Genomic DNA, 13,712 nt, shown 5'->3' on the forward strand with positions numbered 1-13,712 from the left:
GGTGTATGTGGCTGGTGCCTTAGCCACTTGAGCCACAGGCGCTGAGCCCAGAACTTCAGTATTTAAGAGAAGAGGGCGTATAGAAAGAAGGAGGAGGGGGGCAGGCAATAAGGCAAATGGTTACATTATTATAAAGCCTAGGAATCTGCATTTTACATAAGATAAGGTGAATGTTTGAAAAGAAAAAAGGAATGAAGGACAAATCAGTTACTCTAAGGAGATATCCCTGCATGGGTGGAAAAATGTTTGATCTTGTCTCCTCTCTGCTCTGCACCAGAAAAGATGCACTTGAGAACAGACATTGTAGATGCCTGAGGCCTTTTACCTTTCCCTGGGGATCAATCTGGCCAATGCATAATGTTAGTAACAACTATTCATTTGGAAGGGGGTGAACAGGACGCCTCTAGGGTTGGCCTTCCTTTTGTATAAGTAGTTGAGGGTGAGGGCTGATCCTGAGTTTTTTATTTTCCTTTATAAGAGAATGTCAAGAAAAGTCTCTGGGGCTGCTTGGGCAGAAGAGCTCCCTCTAGGCATCCTAGAGGTCACTTTCCTTAGTGTGGGGTATCTCTAGGGTTTCCCTCAGTTCTCTCTAAGGCACGAGGGCAGAAATTTAGCATATGTTTACTTTGGCCATTCTTGCTGACCCTGAACTGTAATCAAATTTTACAACTTTTCTTAATAATTCCAAATCATATGGAAAATGGTGGCACAATTCAATAGAAAGTGCTCCCCTGGAATGTTCACCCCACCTTTGATGCTTTGTCTACATTGCCTCTTATTCATATACATTTCTTTGGATCCATTTGTGGACTTTTCAAGTGCATCACCCTCTGGTATCTGGTCTCCCTGAACTGTCACTGTGTAACATGTCTGCAGTTCTCTCTGGAGATAAGACTTTTCACCTGGGCAATGAAAAGTCCCTACAAACCCCTTAGTGAAGTCATTACTTATGATACTGACTTCTGCTTAGGTTTTGGCAGAAGCTTTTAAAGAATTCTAGCTTCAAAAGACGGAGTGATTTCAACTACAAAATTGTGTTGAATATACCTATTTCTTTTCCAAATGAAAAGTGACAAAATTAAAGCCTCATACCAAGAAAAGTATTATGATGTCATTTTTTTTTTTCCAATTTGGGAAAAATGTTCCTTCAACCTTCTCTGAAATGCAACTATTACCATTTTCTGTACTCAGGAGGGACGCCGTAGTGGCAGCCCAGAATTTTTTCTGTGCCGGCTGTGGAACTCCAATAGAGCCTAGTAAGTATGGGGAATGGATTGCCTGCTTATGGTGTGTTGCCAGGGTCAAGAATCACAAGGTCAGGCCGTGCTCTGTTCTTGTGGGAGACTCCCTTGATGGGGAGCTGTTACAAGAACTCCTTGGAAGTTGCTCTCTCTCTCATGAAGGCATCGTGACCTCCAAGGCTGTGTGACCAGCCACGAATGAGGAAAACTAGACTGGCAGTTCTCTTCCCCCTTGGGCACTAAGCTCCAGCCACATGGTCTCCCTCTTGGCCTTGAAGTTGCCAGCTCACTCCTGACTCAGGAATATGCAATTGTGGTTTTCTGTCCTTGAGAAGTTCTCCCTGCAAATACCCCTAAGGCTGATTCCTTTTTTCCTTCACATCTTCACCCCAAAGTCCTGAGGTCTTCTCTGGATTCTCTCTTGAAAATGCCCACCTCACTGCACTCCTGGCTACAAACAATCAGATGTACACTGTATGTTACCTAATAATAACTTTGATTTCCTCTCTTAGCATACTAAGAATATTCTATTGTTTTATATTTTTGCTGATTAATCTTAGTATTGTCTGTCTTCATCAGCAGATTCTAAGTTCTGTCAGAACAGATATGTTGTGTGTTTGATTCGTGATTTTATTCTCAGCTTCTACAATAGTGCCTGACACATAGTTCGTCCATGAAAGGTATTTGTTGAGTGCATGGTGGCTTACCAAGAAGGTAGCCAAACTTTTCTGAATTTGAGGAGGTAGCCTGAGAGGACCATTCTGGGGCCACCTGAGGCCTAGAAAATGCAAGTTTCCCACTTGAGACTGGGAATCTCTTGTTCTGGTGTGAGGGCATCCTTAGGTCTGACCTGTAGAAGGCTGGGAAGACGAGCTTGGCAGAAAGAGTTCTCTTGGCTTTTGATAGTCGGTGTTTGAAGGAAAAAAGACTTTGAGGAGGTCTGCTTTAAGAAATGAAAATAAAATTAGAAATCTGTCAGGACTATGATGACAATGCTGACAATGCTGACAAGCATTATAGTTTCTAACTAATTTGCTTTCAGTGACTCATTTTCCCGTTAGTCTAGCAGGGACTATGTCTGTTTGGTTAACCATTGTTTCCTGGTACCTCAGTAAATATTGCATGCATGAGTAAGAAACTGTCGGCACGTGACTATGATTTCAGTTTTTTAAGTACTTTCCTAAGTTTATTCACATGTGGAGATGTGTCCAGGCACAGTGGTTCAGATCTATAATCTCAGCACTTTGGGAGGCTGAAGTGGGAGCATCACTTGAAACCAGTTCAAGACCAGCCTGGGTAACATAGTGAGACCCCTTCTCTACAAAAAAATAAAAAATTCTGTTGAGTCATGGGTGTGTACCTATAGTCCCTTCTGTCTTGGAAGGCTGAGCCCAGGATTTTAAGGATGCAGTAAGCTGTGATCTTGACACTGCACTGCAGCCTGGGCAACAGAGTGAGGCCCTATCTCTAAACACAAACCAACCAACCAACAAATATGGAGATGTGTGTCTGCCCTGTTGGTATAGTGATGGATCTGGCCAACATGGACCTACCCTCAAGGATCTTGCTTACCGTCTTATAGGGAAGACATCAGCCAGGTAACTAAATAACAAGGGTGATGGATATAATGAAAGAAAAATTCAAGAGAGCTATGGGATTTATAGAAAGGAAGCTTAATCTGGGTTTGGGAGGGCTGGGAGTAAGAGGTTTGATAAGGATGTGATTGTCTCCAGAAAGGGGGGTGGGTGTTCATCATATGTAAAGAGCCTGTGGCAGTTGAAAAGCAGCCTTATGTGATTAGGGAGTAAGAATAAGAGGAAGGAAAGACAGGCCACAGATTGTAGACAGCATATAAATAATTGGGGGCTTTTCTTATGAACTTCCTCTAGCTGTTAGGATAAGTTTTTTTTTTTTTTATTCTGAGATAATTTTAGACTTACAGAAGAGTTGCAAAAATAGTACAGTGAGTTCCCATATACCCTTGGCCCAGCTTTCCCTAATGTTAACATCTTACATAATGAACAGTATCATTATGAACTCTGAGAAATTAGAATTGGTATAGTCTGATTAACTAAGCCACAGGCTTTATTCAGATTTCAACAGATTTTTTTTTCCCCTAATGTCCTTTATCTGTTTCAGAATTCAATCCAGAATGCCGTATTGCATCAAGTTGTCATGTTCCTTAGTGCCATCCATGGTGAATATATTTTATCCATTAATACTTCCGCAAGTCGGCTCGGCGCCTATAGCTCAACCGGCTAAGGCGCCAGCCACGTACACCTAAGGTGGCGGGTTCGAATCCCCAGCCCGACCCGCCAAACAACAATGACGGCTAGCCGGGCGTTGTGGCAGGCACCTGTGGTCCCAGCTACTTGGGAGGTGGAGCAGGAGACTCACTTGAGCCCAGGAGTTGGAGGTTGCTGTGAGCTGTAATGCCACGACACTCTACCCAGGGGGACAGCTTGAGGCTCTGTCTCAAAAAAAAAAAAAACAAAAAACAAAACTTCCGCAAGTCCTAAAAATAAGGGGAACTTCCTACACTGCAAAAAAAGCACAACAATTCCCTAATCTTGTCTACTACTAATTCATGTCCATTTATTGACCTCAAGGTGTCGTTTATGGCTAATTTTTCCATGCAGGTTCCAATTAATTTTCTTACATTGCATTTAGTCATTGTTTCCCATTGGTTAGCTTTGTTTTAACACTGTTCAGCCCAACATGGTAGCCACTAGCCCATATGGCCTTTTAAAATTAAATTTAAATTAAAGTTTAAAATTCAGTTCCTCCATCATACTGGCTACATTTCAAGTAATCGTAGCCACATGTAACTGGGGGCGACTGTATTAAACAGCAGAGATATAGAACATTTTCATCCTTACAGAAAGTTAGATTGGACATGCCTGTTCTGGAATATTTCCCTCCTTTTTCCCCCGTGACTTTGACCTTTCATAAAATGAGAGCAGTTGTGTTTTAGAGCAGGATTTCTTTACTTCAGTCCCACTGACTTTGTTGTGAGCAGGTACAGCATAGGTAGCAACCAGTGGCAGCCCCCTAGTGGTGACAACTGAAAATGGCTCCAGACATTTCCAAATGTCCCTTGGGGCAAAATCACCCCTGTCCACGAACAACTGTTTTAGAACGGTTTATTTTGTTCTATTTTAGTTAAAGGCTTAGGACATTAAAAGAGATGGACATAGTTTATTCTGTATTGAAAATATCACACTTTGTATATATATATTCAATGAAATCTGATGAATGCGTGAATGGATATTGAGGTGTTAGGATTTTAGATGTTAGGGAAAGAGGATTTCCATCAGGAAAATTTGTTGATCCCTTCTGTCCTACTTTCTCTTCCTACTGCTAAGTTTGATCAGCTATGTAGGGTGCATGGACCAGGGTTTACCTTTTCATGGTGAAATAACTTTGGCGACCTGAAAAGATAACTCGGACCCCACTTAGATGCAATTAATTGGTGATTTATGTGCACCTGCACAGGGGCCGCTGCTCTGGGAGACAGGCAGTGGCTAAGTGCAGGGCCCACTATCTTTTAATAGTATTTTTTCTCATCTTTTTTTTTTTGAGACAGAGCCTCAAGCTGTCCCCCTGGGTAGAGTGCCATGGCATCTCAGCTCACAGCAACCTCCAACTCCTAGGCTCAAGAGAGTCTCCTGCCTCCGCCTCCCAAGTAGCTGGGACCACAGGCGTCTGCCACAACGCCCGGCTATTTTTTGGTTGCAGCCATCATTGTTGTTTTGGCGGGTCTGGGCTGGGGATTCGAACCCGCCACCTTAGGTGTATGTGGCTGGCGCCTTAGCCGGTTGAGCTATAGGCGCCGAGCCCATCATTTTTGCATAGCTTAAGCAAGCAAGGGGTACAAGGAATGTTGCCATTGGCAGGGTTACAGCTTGGTTGACAATGGATACATCTTAAATCACAATGGTTATAGTTATGTAACAGTGATTAATACAGCCTTGGTTGACAATGGATACATCTTAAATCACAATAGTTTTATATAGCAATGATTAATACAGCCTTGGTGGGTTTCTACCATTGTTCATCCACTGAGAACTTGGGGGATTTTTGTGAAACTTTGTGGGACTTTCATGTGCTTCAACTCTGGGAGGCATGGGAACAGGCTGCAAGAGCCCGTAGGGCGGGGGACAGGCTGGGAAAGAGGGCGGGGGAATGGGAGGTGGGGGGGAAAGAGGACCAGGGAATGGGCTGGGAGTGCTTGCAGCAATGGTTTGTTTAGTGCCAGGTCGCTATTTGTATGTTTGTGTTTTCTGTTGGTGACTTCACTAGTGTTTCTAAGTGCAGGAAGTTCTGTCTCGGGGAGAAAATGTGTGCATTGGTAAGCTTGGTAAGCTTTATCCAGGTGCGAGTTGTAGTGCTTTTGTTACCGAATTCAATGTAAATGAATCTAAATAAATTAAGGTGTCCTTACATTGAAAGACACTTAAAACAAGGTTATGTATTGATCAGCTGATGAAAATGTCATTACTAGGAAACCACCACTATACACTTCACCAGCTCTGACTCATCTAAACTTGTGGCAGCCTCAGTATCTGAGTTTTAAAATATGCATCTTCTGGGATGTTCCTGAGATTGGTTTTCCCATCCCTGTTGGTGATCCACATTTCTTCTCTTCATGTTTTACTTATTCCCATCGTTTATGCTCACAATCCTCCAGCTGGAAGGAGCTTTATATATATTTTAAGAGTTTTATGTCTATTTTTTCTCTCTCAGTGATTTGTCAGGAAGCTCTTCGGGATACTATGAATGTTTCCTAACATTATTCCCTCACCGCATTCTTTACATTTTATAAAGCACTTTTCCTACATGTGATGTCACCTCATCCAGTTCTGAGTTCCTACTCAGACTCTCAGGAGAGGCATCCTGAAGAGATTCTGACCTGCCCTTGGCCTTCTTGCTAGCGAGACACAGTGTCTGATTTCCAGGTCCTAAACCAAATTTTTTTTTAGCAATACTGCAGCTTGTGATGCCTGTCTTCAAAATCCAGGAGTATCTGGGGAGGGTTCTGTTTATTGGACGTCTGTTCTGCTAAGGCAAAGCTCATGAGCGGGCGTCAGTCCCTAAGTCCTTGCTAGTTTTTCCAGCTGTCACAAGGTCAAGTATGGTTTTCATCATGAAAAAGTGATCTGAGTCTTTGAATCTTGCGTAGGAATTGGAGGTGGGGGTGAAGTGGGGGGTAGCCCAGGGTAGGTTTCCCATGCCACACTCACCCCCAGTGTGCTCCGCAGAGTTTGTGAAGCGGCTCCGGTATTGTGAGTACCTGGGGAAGTACTTCTGTGACTGCTGTCACTCGTACGCAGAGTCCTGCATCCCCGCCCGGATTCTGATGATGTGGGACTTCAGGAAGTACCACGTCAGCAATTTCTCCAAACGGTTGCTGGACAGCATATGGCACCAGCCCATTTTCAATTTGCTGAGAATCAGCCAGAGCCTCTATGAGAAAGCCAAGGAGCTGGACAGAGTGAAGGTGAGCAGCCACCTCATCCTGCGTGTCACCCTAGTTTCCTGCCTTCCACAGGTGGACCCTCCCTCTGAGAGGCAGGTGTATCGTAAAGACGGCAGAACTCACACCTTAGGGTCCATTATCTGCACAGGCTCTTTCCACTTCATACTGAATTTTTTTTTTTTTTGGTAGAGACAGAGTCTCACTTTTTCGCCCTCAGTAGAGTGCAGTGGAGTCACAGCTCACAGCAACCTCCAATTCCTGGGCTTAGGTGATTCTTCTGCCTCAGCCTCCCAAGTAGCTGGGACTACAGGTGCCTGCCACAATGCCTGGCTATTTTTTGTTGCAGTTTGGCCGGGGCTGGGCTTGAACCTGCCACCTTCGGTATATGGGGCTGGCGCCCTACTCACTGAGCCACAGGTGCCCCCCATGAATTTTATATTTACATATAGCTTTGTGTTCTGCTTGAAGAAGGCCCCCAAAGTGTGTAAGCTTCAGAGCCCACAAAGCCTGGATCCAGTCAGGGCCCTCCCTGGATCAGTGGACTTGGTTAAGAACTCCTGCTCTATAGGCGGCTTGTTATAAAGGTTTTTTTCCTACCTGTGTAGCATTTCCAGGTTAAGAAAATAACATTTACATTTGACTTGTGCATTGCAGGTATCACTGATCACATTTAACTCTTCCCCCTGTTTGGTCTCTATCTTAGGACATCCAGGAGCAGCTTTTTCATGTCAAGAAGCTGTTGAAGACCTGCAGGTTTGCTGCCAGGTGTGATTCTTGGCTGGGACAGTCCTGCTTCCCTCCACACAGCTGCGGAGCCTCCAAGACCTCCTGTTCCTGGCTCCCCAGTAGCACAGGGCTTCTTGGCTGTCCTTGGGAATGCAGACCACCTCTCTAAAATTACTAAACCCTCTAAGTCACTAGTGGAAGATTTAACTCATTTAGAAGAATGGGCCAGTAAAAGATGAAACACTTTTAGCCAACAGCCTATTTATTAGTAGTATTAAATTGTGGTAAAGACACAGAACATAAAATTAGCCATTTTAACCATTGTAAGTACACAGTTTGGTGGCATTGAGCACATTCACATTGTTGTGCTACTATCACCACCATCCAGCTCTGAGATCTTTTCTTCTTGTAAAACTGAAGTTCTGTACCATTAAACAATTTCCCATTTTCCTCTGCCTCAGCCCTTGGCAGCCACCGTTCTACTTTCTGTATTTATTTATTTATAGGCAGAGTCTCACTTTGTCACCCTGGGTAGAGTGCTGTGGTGTCATAGCTGACAGCAACCTCAAACTCTTGGGCTCAAGCAATCTTCTTGCCTCAGCCTCTCAAGTAGCTGGGACTATAGCCTGCCACAACATCCAGCTAGTTTTTTCGTTTTTTCTTTTTTTTGGCTGGGGCTGGGTTAGAATCGCCACCTCTGGCATAATGGAGCTGGTGCCCCTCTCCTTTGAGCCACAGGTGCCAGCCTAGTTTTTTCTATTTTTAATAGAGATGGGTTCTCACTCTTGCTCTGGCTGGTCTTGAACTTGTGAGCTCAAGCAATCCTCCTGCCTGGGCCTCCCAGAGTGCTAGGATTACAGGTGTGAACCGCCACACTTGGCCTATTTTCTGTCTCTATGATTTGGATTGCTCACCTACCTCACATAAGTAGGATCTTATTTGTCTCTTTGTAACTGACTTATTTCACATAATATAATGTCTTCAGACTTCTTTCATGTTGTGGCCTGTGTCTGCGTTCCTTCTTTTTTAAGGCTGAATAACATTCCATTGTATGTATGTACCACATTTTGTCTGTCCATCCATTCATCAATGGACTTTTTGGGTTGTTTCTCCTCCTTGGCTGTTGGGAATGATGCTACTAGGAACATGGGTGGACCAGTGTGGCTTTAAAAACACTTTACAAAGAGGCAAGACCAATTAAGACCATGGTCTCTAGAAATTCTACTTTTAGAGGTTTATCCTAAGGACATACCTATGAATATGGGCAGAAATTTAAAGTACAAGTTGTTTTTTTTTTTTTAACAAAACATTAAAAACCTAGGTATTCAGTAATAGCACAGTGCTTAGTACCATATTCACAATGTAGACTATCATACAGCCAATAAAAGTTTAGGTGTGAGTTCATTGCAAGAGATTTTTAAATGGGAAGAGAATAAGTTACTCAAGGGAGCTAAGGTTATTTGTTATAAGAGATGAGATGATAGGGATTTTAAAAATTGTTTTTAAACTTTTTGATCTTTGATGATGATGTATTGCTTTTTAATTACATTTCTTGGGAAGGAACTTGCGTTTTAAGGTTATTAAGCCTTGAGCCTCCACTTTGTGACATTGGAGTGACATTGGTCTCAGGGCGCCAGTTCCTTTTATCTGTATGTAACATGTAACAGTACCCACACTTTGAGGCTGGGTGTGGTGGCTCATGCCTGTAATCCTAGCACTCTTCAAAGCCGAGGAGGGTAGGTGGCCTAAGCTCAGGAGTTTGAGACCGGTCTGAGCAAGAGTGAGACCCTTGTCTCTAAAAATAGCCAGTGTTGTGGTAGGTTCCTGTAGTTCTGGTTACTTGGGAGGCTGAGACAAGAGGATCACTTGAGCCCAGAAATTTGAGGTTGCTGTGAGCTAGGATGCCATAGCATTCCACCAAGGGTAACAAAGTGAGACACTGTCTTAAAAAAAAAATCCAGTACCTACACCCCCACACTTACTCCCTTCTACAAAAAATTCTAATCCTTAAATATCCATTCTGTGCTTCAGATAAAAAAAAATCATTAGATCTGTGTTAAATCCAAGGGGAAAGTCAGCACCAACAAACCATTAGACACCGGTGCTAAGTGCCGTGCGGCTGCAGAGGAGGCTGCAGAGGAGGTAGCATTTAGCTCAGTTAGGGGTGGGGTGGAGTAGAGAGCAGACAAGGCTCAGAGAAAAAGCCTGAGCTGGAGGATTGTGAGCATTTCAGGCTGGGTGGAGAATTAAAGCCAGTTTGACATGAGTAGTGTGCCAAGTCTGGTGTGGGCCGTGGCTGGCTTGGAAATGCCAGTTTAGGGAATTCAAGTGGAGACCAGCTGGGTTTGGAGAAGATTAAGGTATGTTTTGAATGCCCATTATTGAATTTCCTAGGACATCTAAGTGACTACCTGTGATGGAAGGTCTGAATGTTGAGCTCAGGGTTGGACTCAGATTTGAGAGTCACACGCCTGCCTGAGAGCAGTAATCCTCCTGCAGCTGAGACAGCACTCAGTGATCCTGAAAGACTTGAGATTTAGCTCGAATGAGTAAGGCAGTAACTTTGATGACTCAGAAATTAAACAGCACTAAGTGCATATTTCTGGGACTTGGAAAACCAATGTTTCCATTTGCTCAGTGTGTGCACAGGGCAGGCAGCAAGAGAAGCGTTTTTTTTTGCTCAGCAGCTGTTTGAAATCAGCTTTTGTGGAATTTTAACTTCCTGGCTTCCAAGCAAACTTGGCAGTATGTAGAGCAGTGGTAAGCAAGGTTCACTGTTGTTCTTGGGGCTATTTTTTTTTTTTTAATTGGGCTTAAAAAAATTAAGCGTGAGTGCCGAGCAGCAACAGCTGGCTCTGCTCTTCCCAGCCTCGGTGTGGGTGGTTTCTGAACAACCCTGTTTCCTCTGTGGCAGCGCCCTGAAGGAGTTTGAGCAGGTGCCGGGACACTTGACTGACCAGCGCCACCTGTTCTCCCTGGAGGACCTAGTCAGGATCAAGAAGGGGCTGGTGGCGCCCTTGCTCAAGAACATTCTGAAAGTTTCCCTCCTGCACGTGGCCAGCTGTGAGGTGAGGATTCTCCGGGAGCAATCCCCGAGCTGTCCTTTCTTCACCAGGGCCTCTTCTGGGCGTTCTGCATTTGACCTTACTTAACTCTCGCAAACCCTGAAGGAAGTGCTGGTGACACCCTAGATGAGAAAACTGGGGTTCAGAACTGTGAAGAATCAGGCAGAACTGAGCTGCAGCGTGAGCCTGGGCCAAGTGACTTCAAAGTCTGAGTGTCCAGCCTGGCTTAGGGCTCCCTCTGTCCTGATGTACCAAATCTCTTGGCCATGTGGACTCAGGATTTGATGGAGCGTGAAGCTGTGTGTCTACGTGGCCTAAAGAATTCTAGTGCAGCAAACAGAAATGAAATGAGATCATTTAAGAACACATGTTTTAAACTATGATCTTTTCTGGGAATTTAAAACTGCCTTGTTATGAAATGGATGAAGGTGCGTTATTTTTGTTTCTGATCCATTCATCGCTGCAGAATGTTATCTTTTTTCCTTTTAGAGGCTAGAATCACAGACATTCAAAACTTGATGCTTTTGAGAGTTCTGTAAAAGTGACTGACAGCTTCTCTATCAAGGGAATTACCCATGTGGATGATCACTTTTGATGCTTTCTTTTACAGCTGTGTCAAGGAAAGGGCTTTATCTGTGAATTTTGCCAGAACTCGACTGTCATCTTCCCATTTCAGACTGGAACGTGCAGAAGATGTTCAGGTAGCTGAATAACATAATGGAAAGCTTAACGACAGCTTAGTAACTTGAATGCAGAGCTGATTTAAATTTAGTAACAAGCAAAACATTAACTTAAGCTGAATAAATAGCTTAATAACTTAGGTAGAGTTTGTTTCTTTAAAGTACAATTATGAGCTCAGTGCCTATAGCCAGTGGTTACAGTGCCAGCCACATATACCGAGGATTGCGGATTCAAACCCGGCCTGGGCCTGCTAAACAACAATGACAACTGCAACAAAAAATAGCCAGGTGTTGTGTTGGGAGCCTATAGTCCCAGCTACTTGGGAGGCTGAGGCAAGAGAATCACTTAAGCCCAAGAGTTGGAGGTTGCTGTGATCTGTGACACCATAGCACTCTACCAAGGGCAATGTAGTGAGACTCTGTCTCAGAAAAAAAAAAAGAAAGTATGATTATGCTGGTGTGTGCTTATATGTTGGATCGGAGATACTAAAGTTCTAGGCACAGGAGAAGGAGCATTTGGGTAGGGCAGGGACAAAGGATTATGGCTCCTGATACAGGGTTTGGACAGAAGAGACTGTTCCTTGTTGCCTCTGCCTGCCCCTGTATTGTAACTGGAGCACATTCACGTCCGAGGTGGAAGTGTTTCTGGCTGCTTTTGCACTGCAGTGGCAGAGTTGAGTAGCTATCATAAGGGCCATATGGCCCACAAAGTCTAAAACATTTACAGAAAGGGTTGCAAATTCTTGTTCTACTGCATTAGTGCCCAAGGGAATCCCATGCTTTTTAAACCCCGTTTCATAGAGAGATCGTGGTAATGAACTCTGCCTTCACCCTTGATATGGGCAGGTCCTCTTCTTAGGCCAGTCTGGTGTCTCCCCTAACTCTTTAGGCCAGGGGTCCTCCCACTTTTTAAACAGGGGGTCAGTTCACTGTCCCTCAGACCATTGGAGGGCTGGACTATAGTTTACAACGACAGGCAGAGGTTAAGTAGGACAGACAGCGGTGGCAAAAACACCCGGTGGGCCGGTTAAATGTCCTTGGCAGGCCGCATGTGGCCTGTGGGCTGTAGCTTGAGGACACCTGCTACGCAGTGTTGTAGGATGAGTTCCCCAGCATAGAGACTCTGAGACCGGGATTTGTGCAGAAAGTTGCATCTTTTCTGGCTCAATGCCTATAGGGGTGTGAAGGTGGCAACATGGAACAACGTAACTATATGACATTGAATATTGCAGCAGTGCTCATCCCATCTCATGGGGAGCTCTGGAGCTGGGTGACCTTTCAGCATTGTTCCAAACTGGGGATAGTGGGCTTGCCAAGCCTTTAAATCCAACAATGACTGGTCACTGGATGTAGTCTGGTGCCAGGAAAGGCGCATGACCTTGGGTGAGGCAGCTCTCCCCGTTTAGAGCCATTTCCAGAGAAGCAATCTGCTTCCTAGAGCCGTCAGCCACTAAGTCTCATGGGCCTTAGTGCTTCAGCATATCTGAAGGGCACTTCACCGTCCACTAGGCTCTCTGAACCTCATGCTTATGACCTGTTGGGAGAACTAAAATCCCAGGGAGTTTCAGTCTGGCTGATTCCTTTTTGGAAGCTTCTAGGTTCTGGATTCGAACCCTTCTCTTCCTAGGATGGGGTGAGTGTCGTTAAGCATGTGAGAAAACAAGATAGTGCGTTTGCTGATGGCCGTGCTTCTTGCTTGCAGTGTGTGGGACTTGCTTTCACAAGCAGTGTTTCCGGTCCTCCAAGTGCCCCCGGTGCGCCAGGATGTCAGCTCGGAGAAGACTTTTGGAAAGTTTGCCCTCTGCAGCGACTTGATGCTTCTGAGCATTGTGAAAAAGACTTGTCACCATGCCTTAAGATCGCACCAATTTGTGTTTATCATTGATAACCTTTTAGGTATCAGGTATTGTATATGCAGAGAAAAAAGATGGCCAATATTCTCTTTATTGTATAGACTTAATGTTTTCTAAAAAAATGCAGATTCTTTATTATTAAGCATAAAGTTGTTACTAGTGGTTTGTTTACAGATGTTTAATACTTTTGCTGCTACCAGGTTTTTTTTTTTAGTTTTTTGATACTTCTTAAATTGTATTTGAATAGCTATATTTGGCTAATGCTGGAGCCAGTTTTTTCATATGTGTGAACTGTAACTGATGAATGACTCAATTCCTCTTCTTTGAAAGCTTGTTTGATAAAACTGACTGGTAGATTCAATGAACAAAAATGCAACCCCAAAATCTGTTTGCTCAGGCTTTTATTCATTCAAAACACAGACTTTCAGTTACGTGCCATTTGGTAAATGTATCAGTCTTACACATTTTATTCATCCCAGGGTTTGAATAGAAAGTGCACATTTCTTCTACAGTTAAATTTATTTCAAGATAAGAGTTGGTTGCAGTGGGTCTAGGTCTGGTTGAGGTGAAGTTTGAAGCAGTTGCCTCTAGATGGCACTCTTTCAGATGGAACAAATTGAACCTGTGTTTGTCATCTCTGCTCTCTACCCTGCTAAGTGAAGGGAGGC

The 13,712-nt window shown here is 44.0% G+C and overlaps 1 protein-coding gene across 1 annotated transcript in view; it reads left to right on the top strand.

Moving 5' to 3' along the window:
* RUBCNL (RUN and cysteine rich domain containing beclin 1 interacting protein like) overlaps window positions 1-13,057 on the top strand; it is a 30,254-nt gene extending 17,197 nt beyond the window's left edge. Inside the window, exons 7-12 of the mRNA XM_023508953.1 lie at window positions 1,192-1,256; window positions 6,503-6,741; window positions 7,424-7,485; window positions 10,361-10,514; window positions 11,122-11,212; window positions 12,894-13,057. Coding sequence (XP_023364721.1) covers window positions 1,192-1,256; window positions 6,503-6,741; window positions 7,424-7,485; window positions 10,361-10,514; window positions 11,122-11,212; window positions 12,894-13,006 — 724 coding nt within the window. The 3' untranslated portion in view covers window positions 13,007-13,057. The remainder of the gene's footprint in view (window positions 1-1,191; window positions 1,257-6,502; window positions 6,742-7,423; window positions 7,486-10,360; window positions 10,515-11,121; window positions 11,213-12,893) is intronic.
* Window positions 13,058-13,712: the final 655 nt, after the last annotated feature.

This window comes from Otolemur garnettii, unplaced genomic scaffold (genome assembly GCF_000181295.1).
Source record: "Otolemur garnettii isolate 467f Iridium unplaced genomic scaffold, OtoGar3 scaffold00297, whole genome shotgun sequence".
Lineage (NCBI taxonomy): Eukaryota > Metazoa > Chordata > Mammalia > Primates > Galagidae > Otolemur > Otolemur garnettii.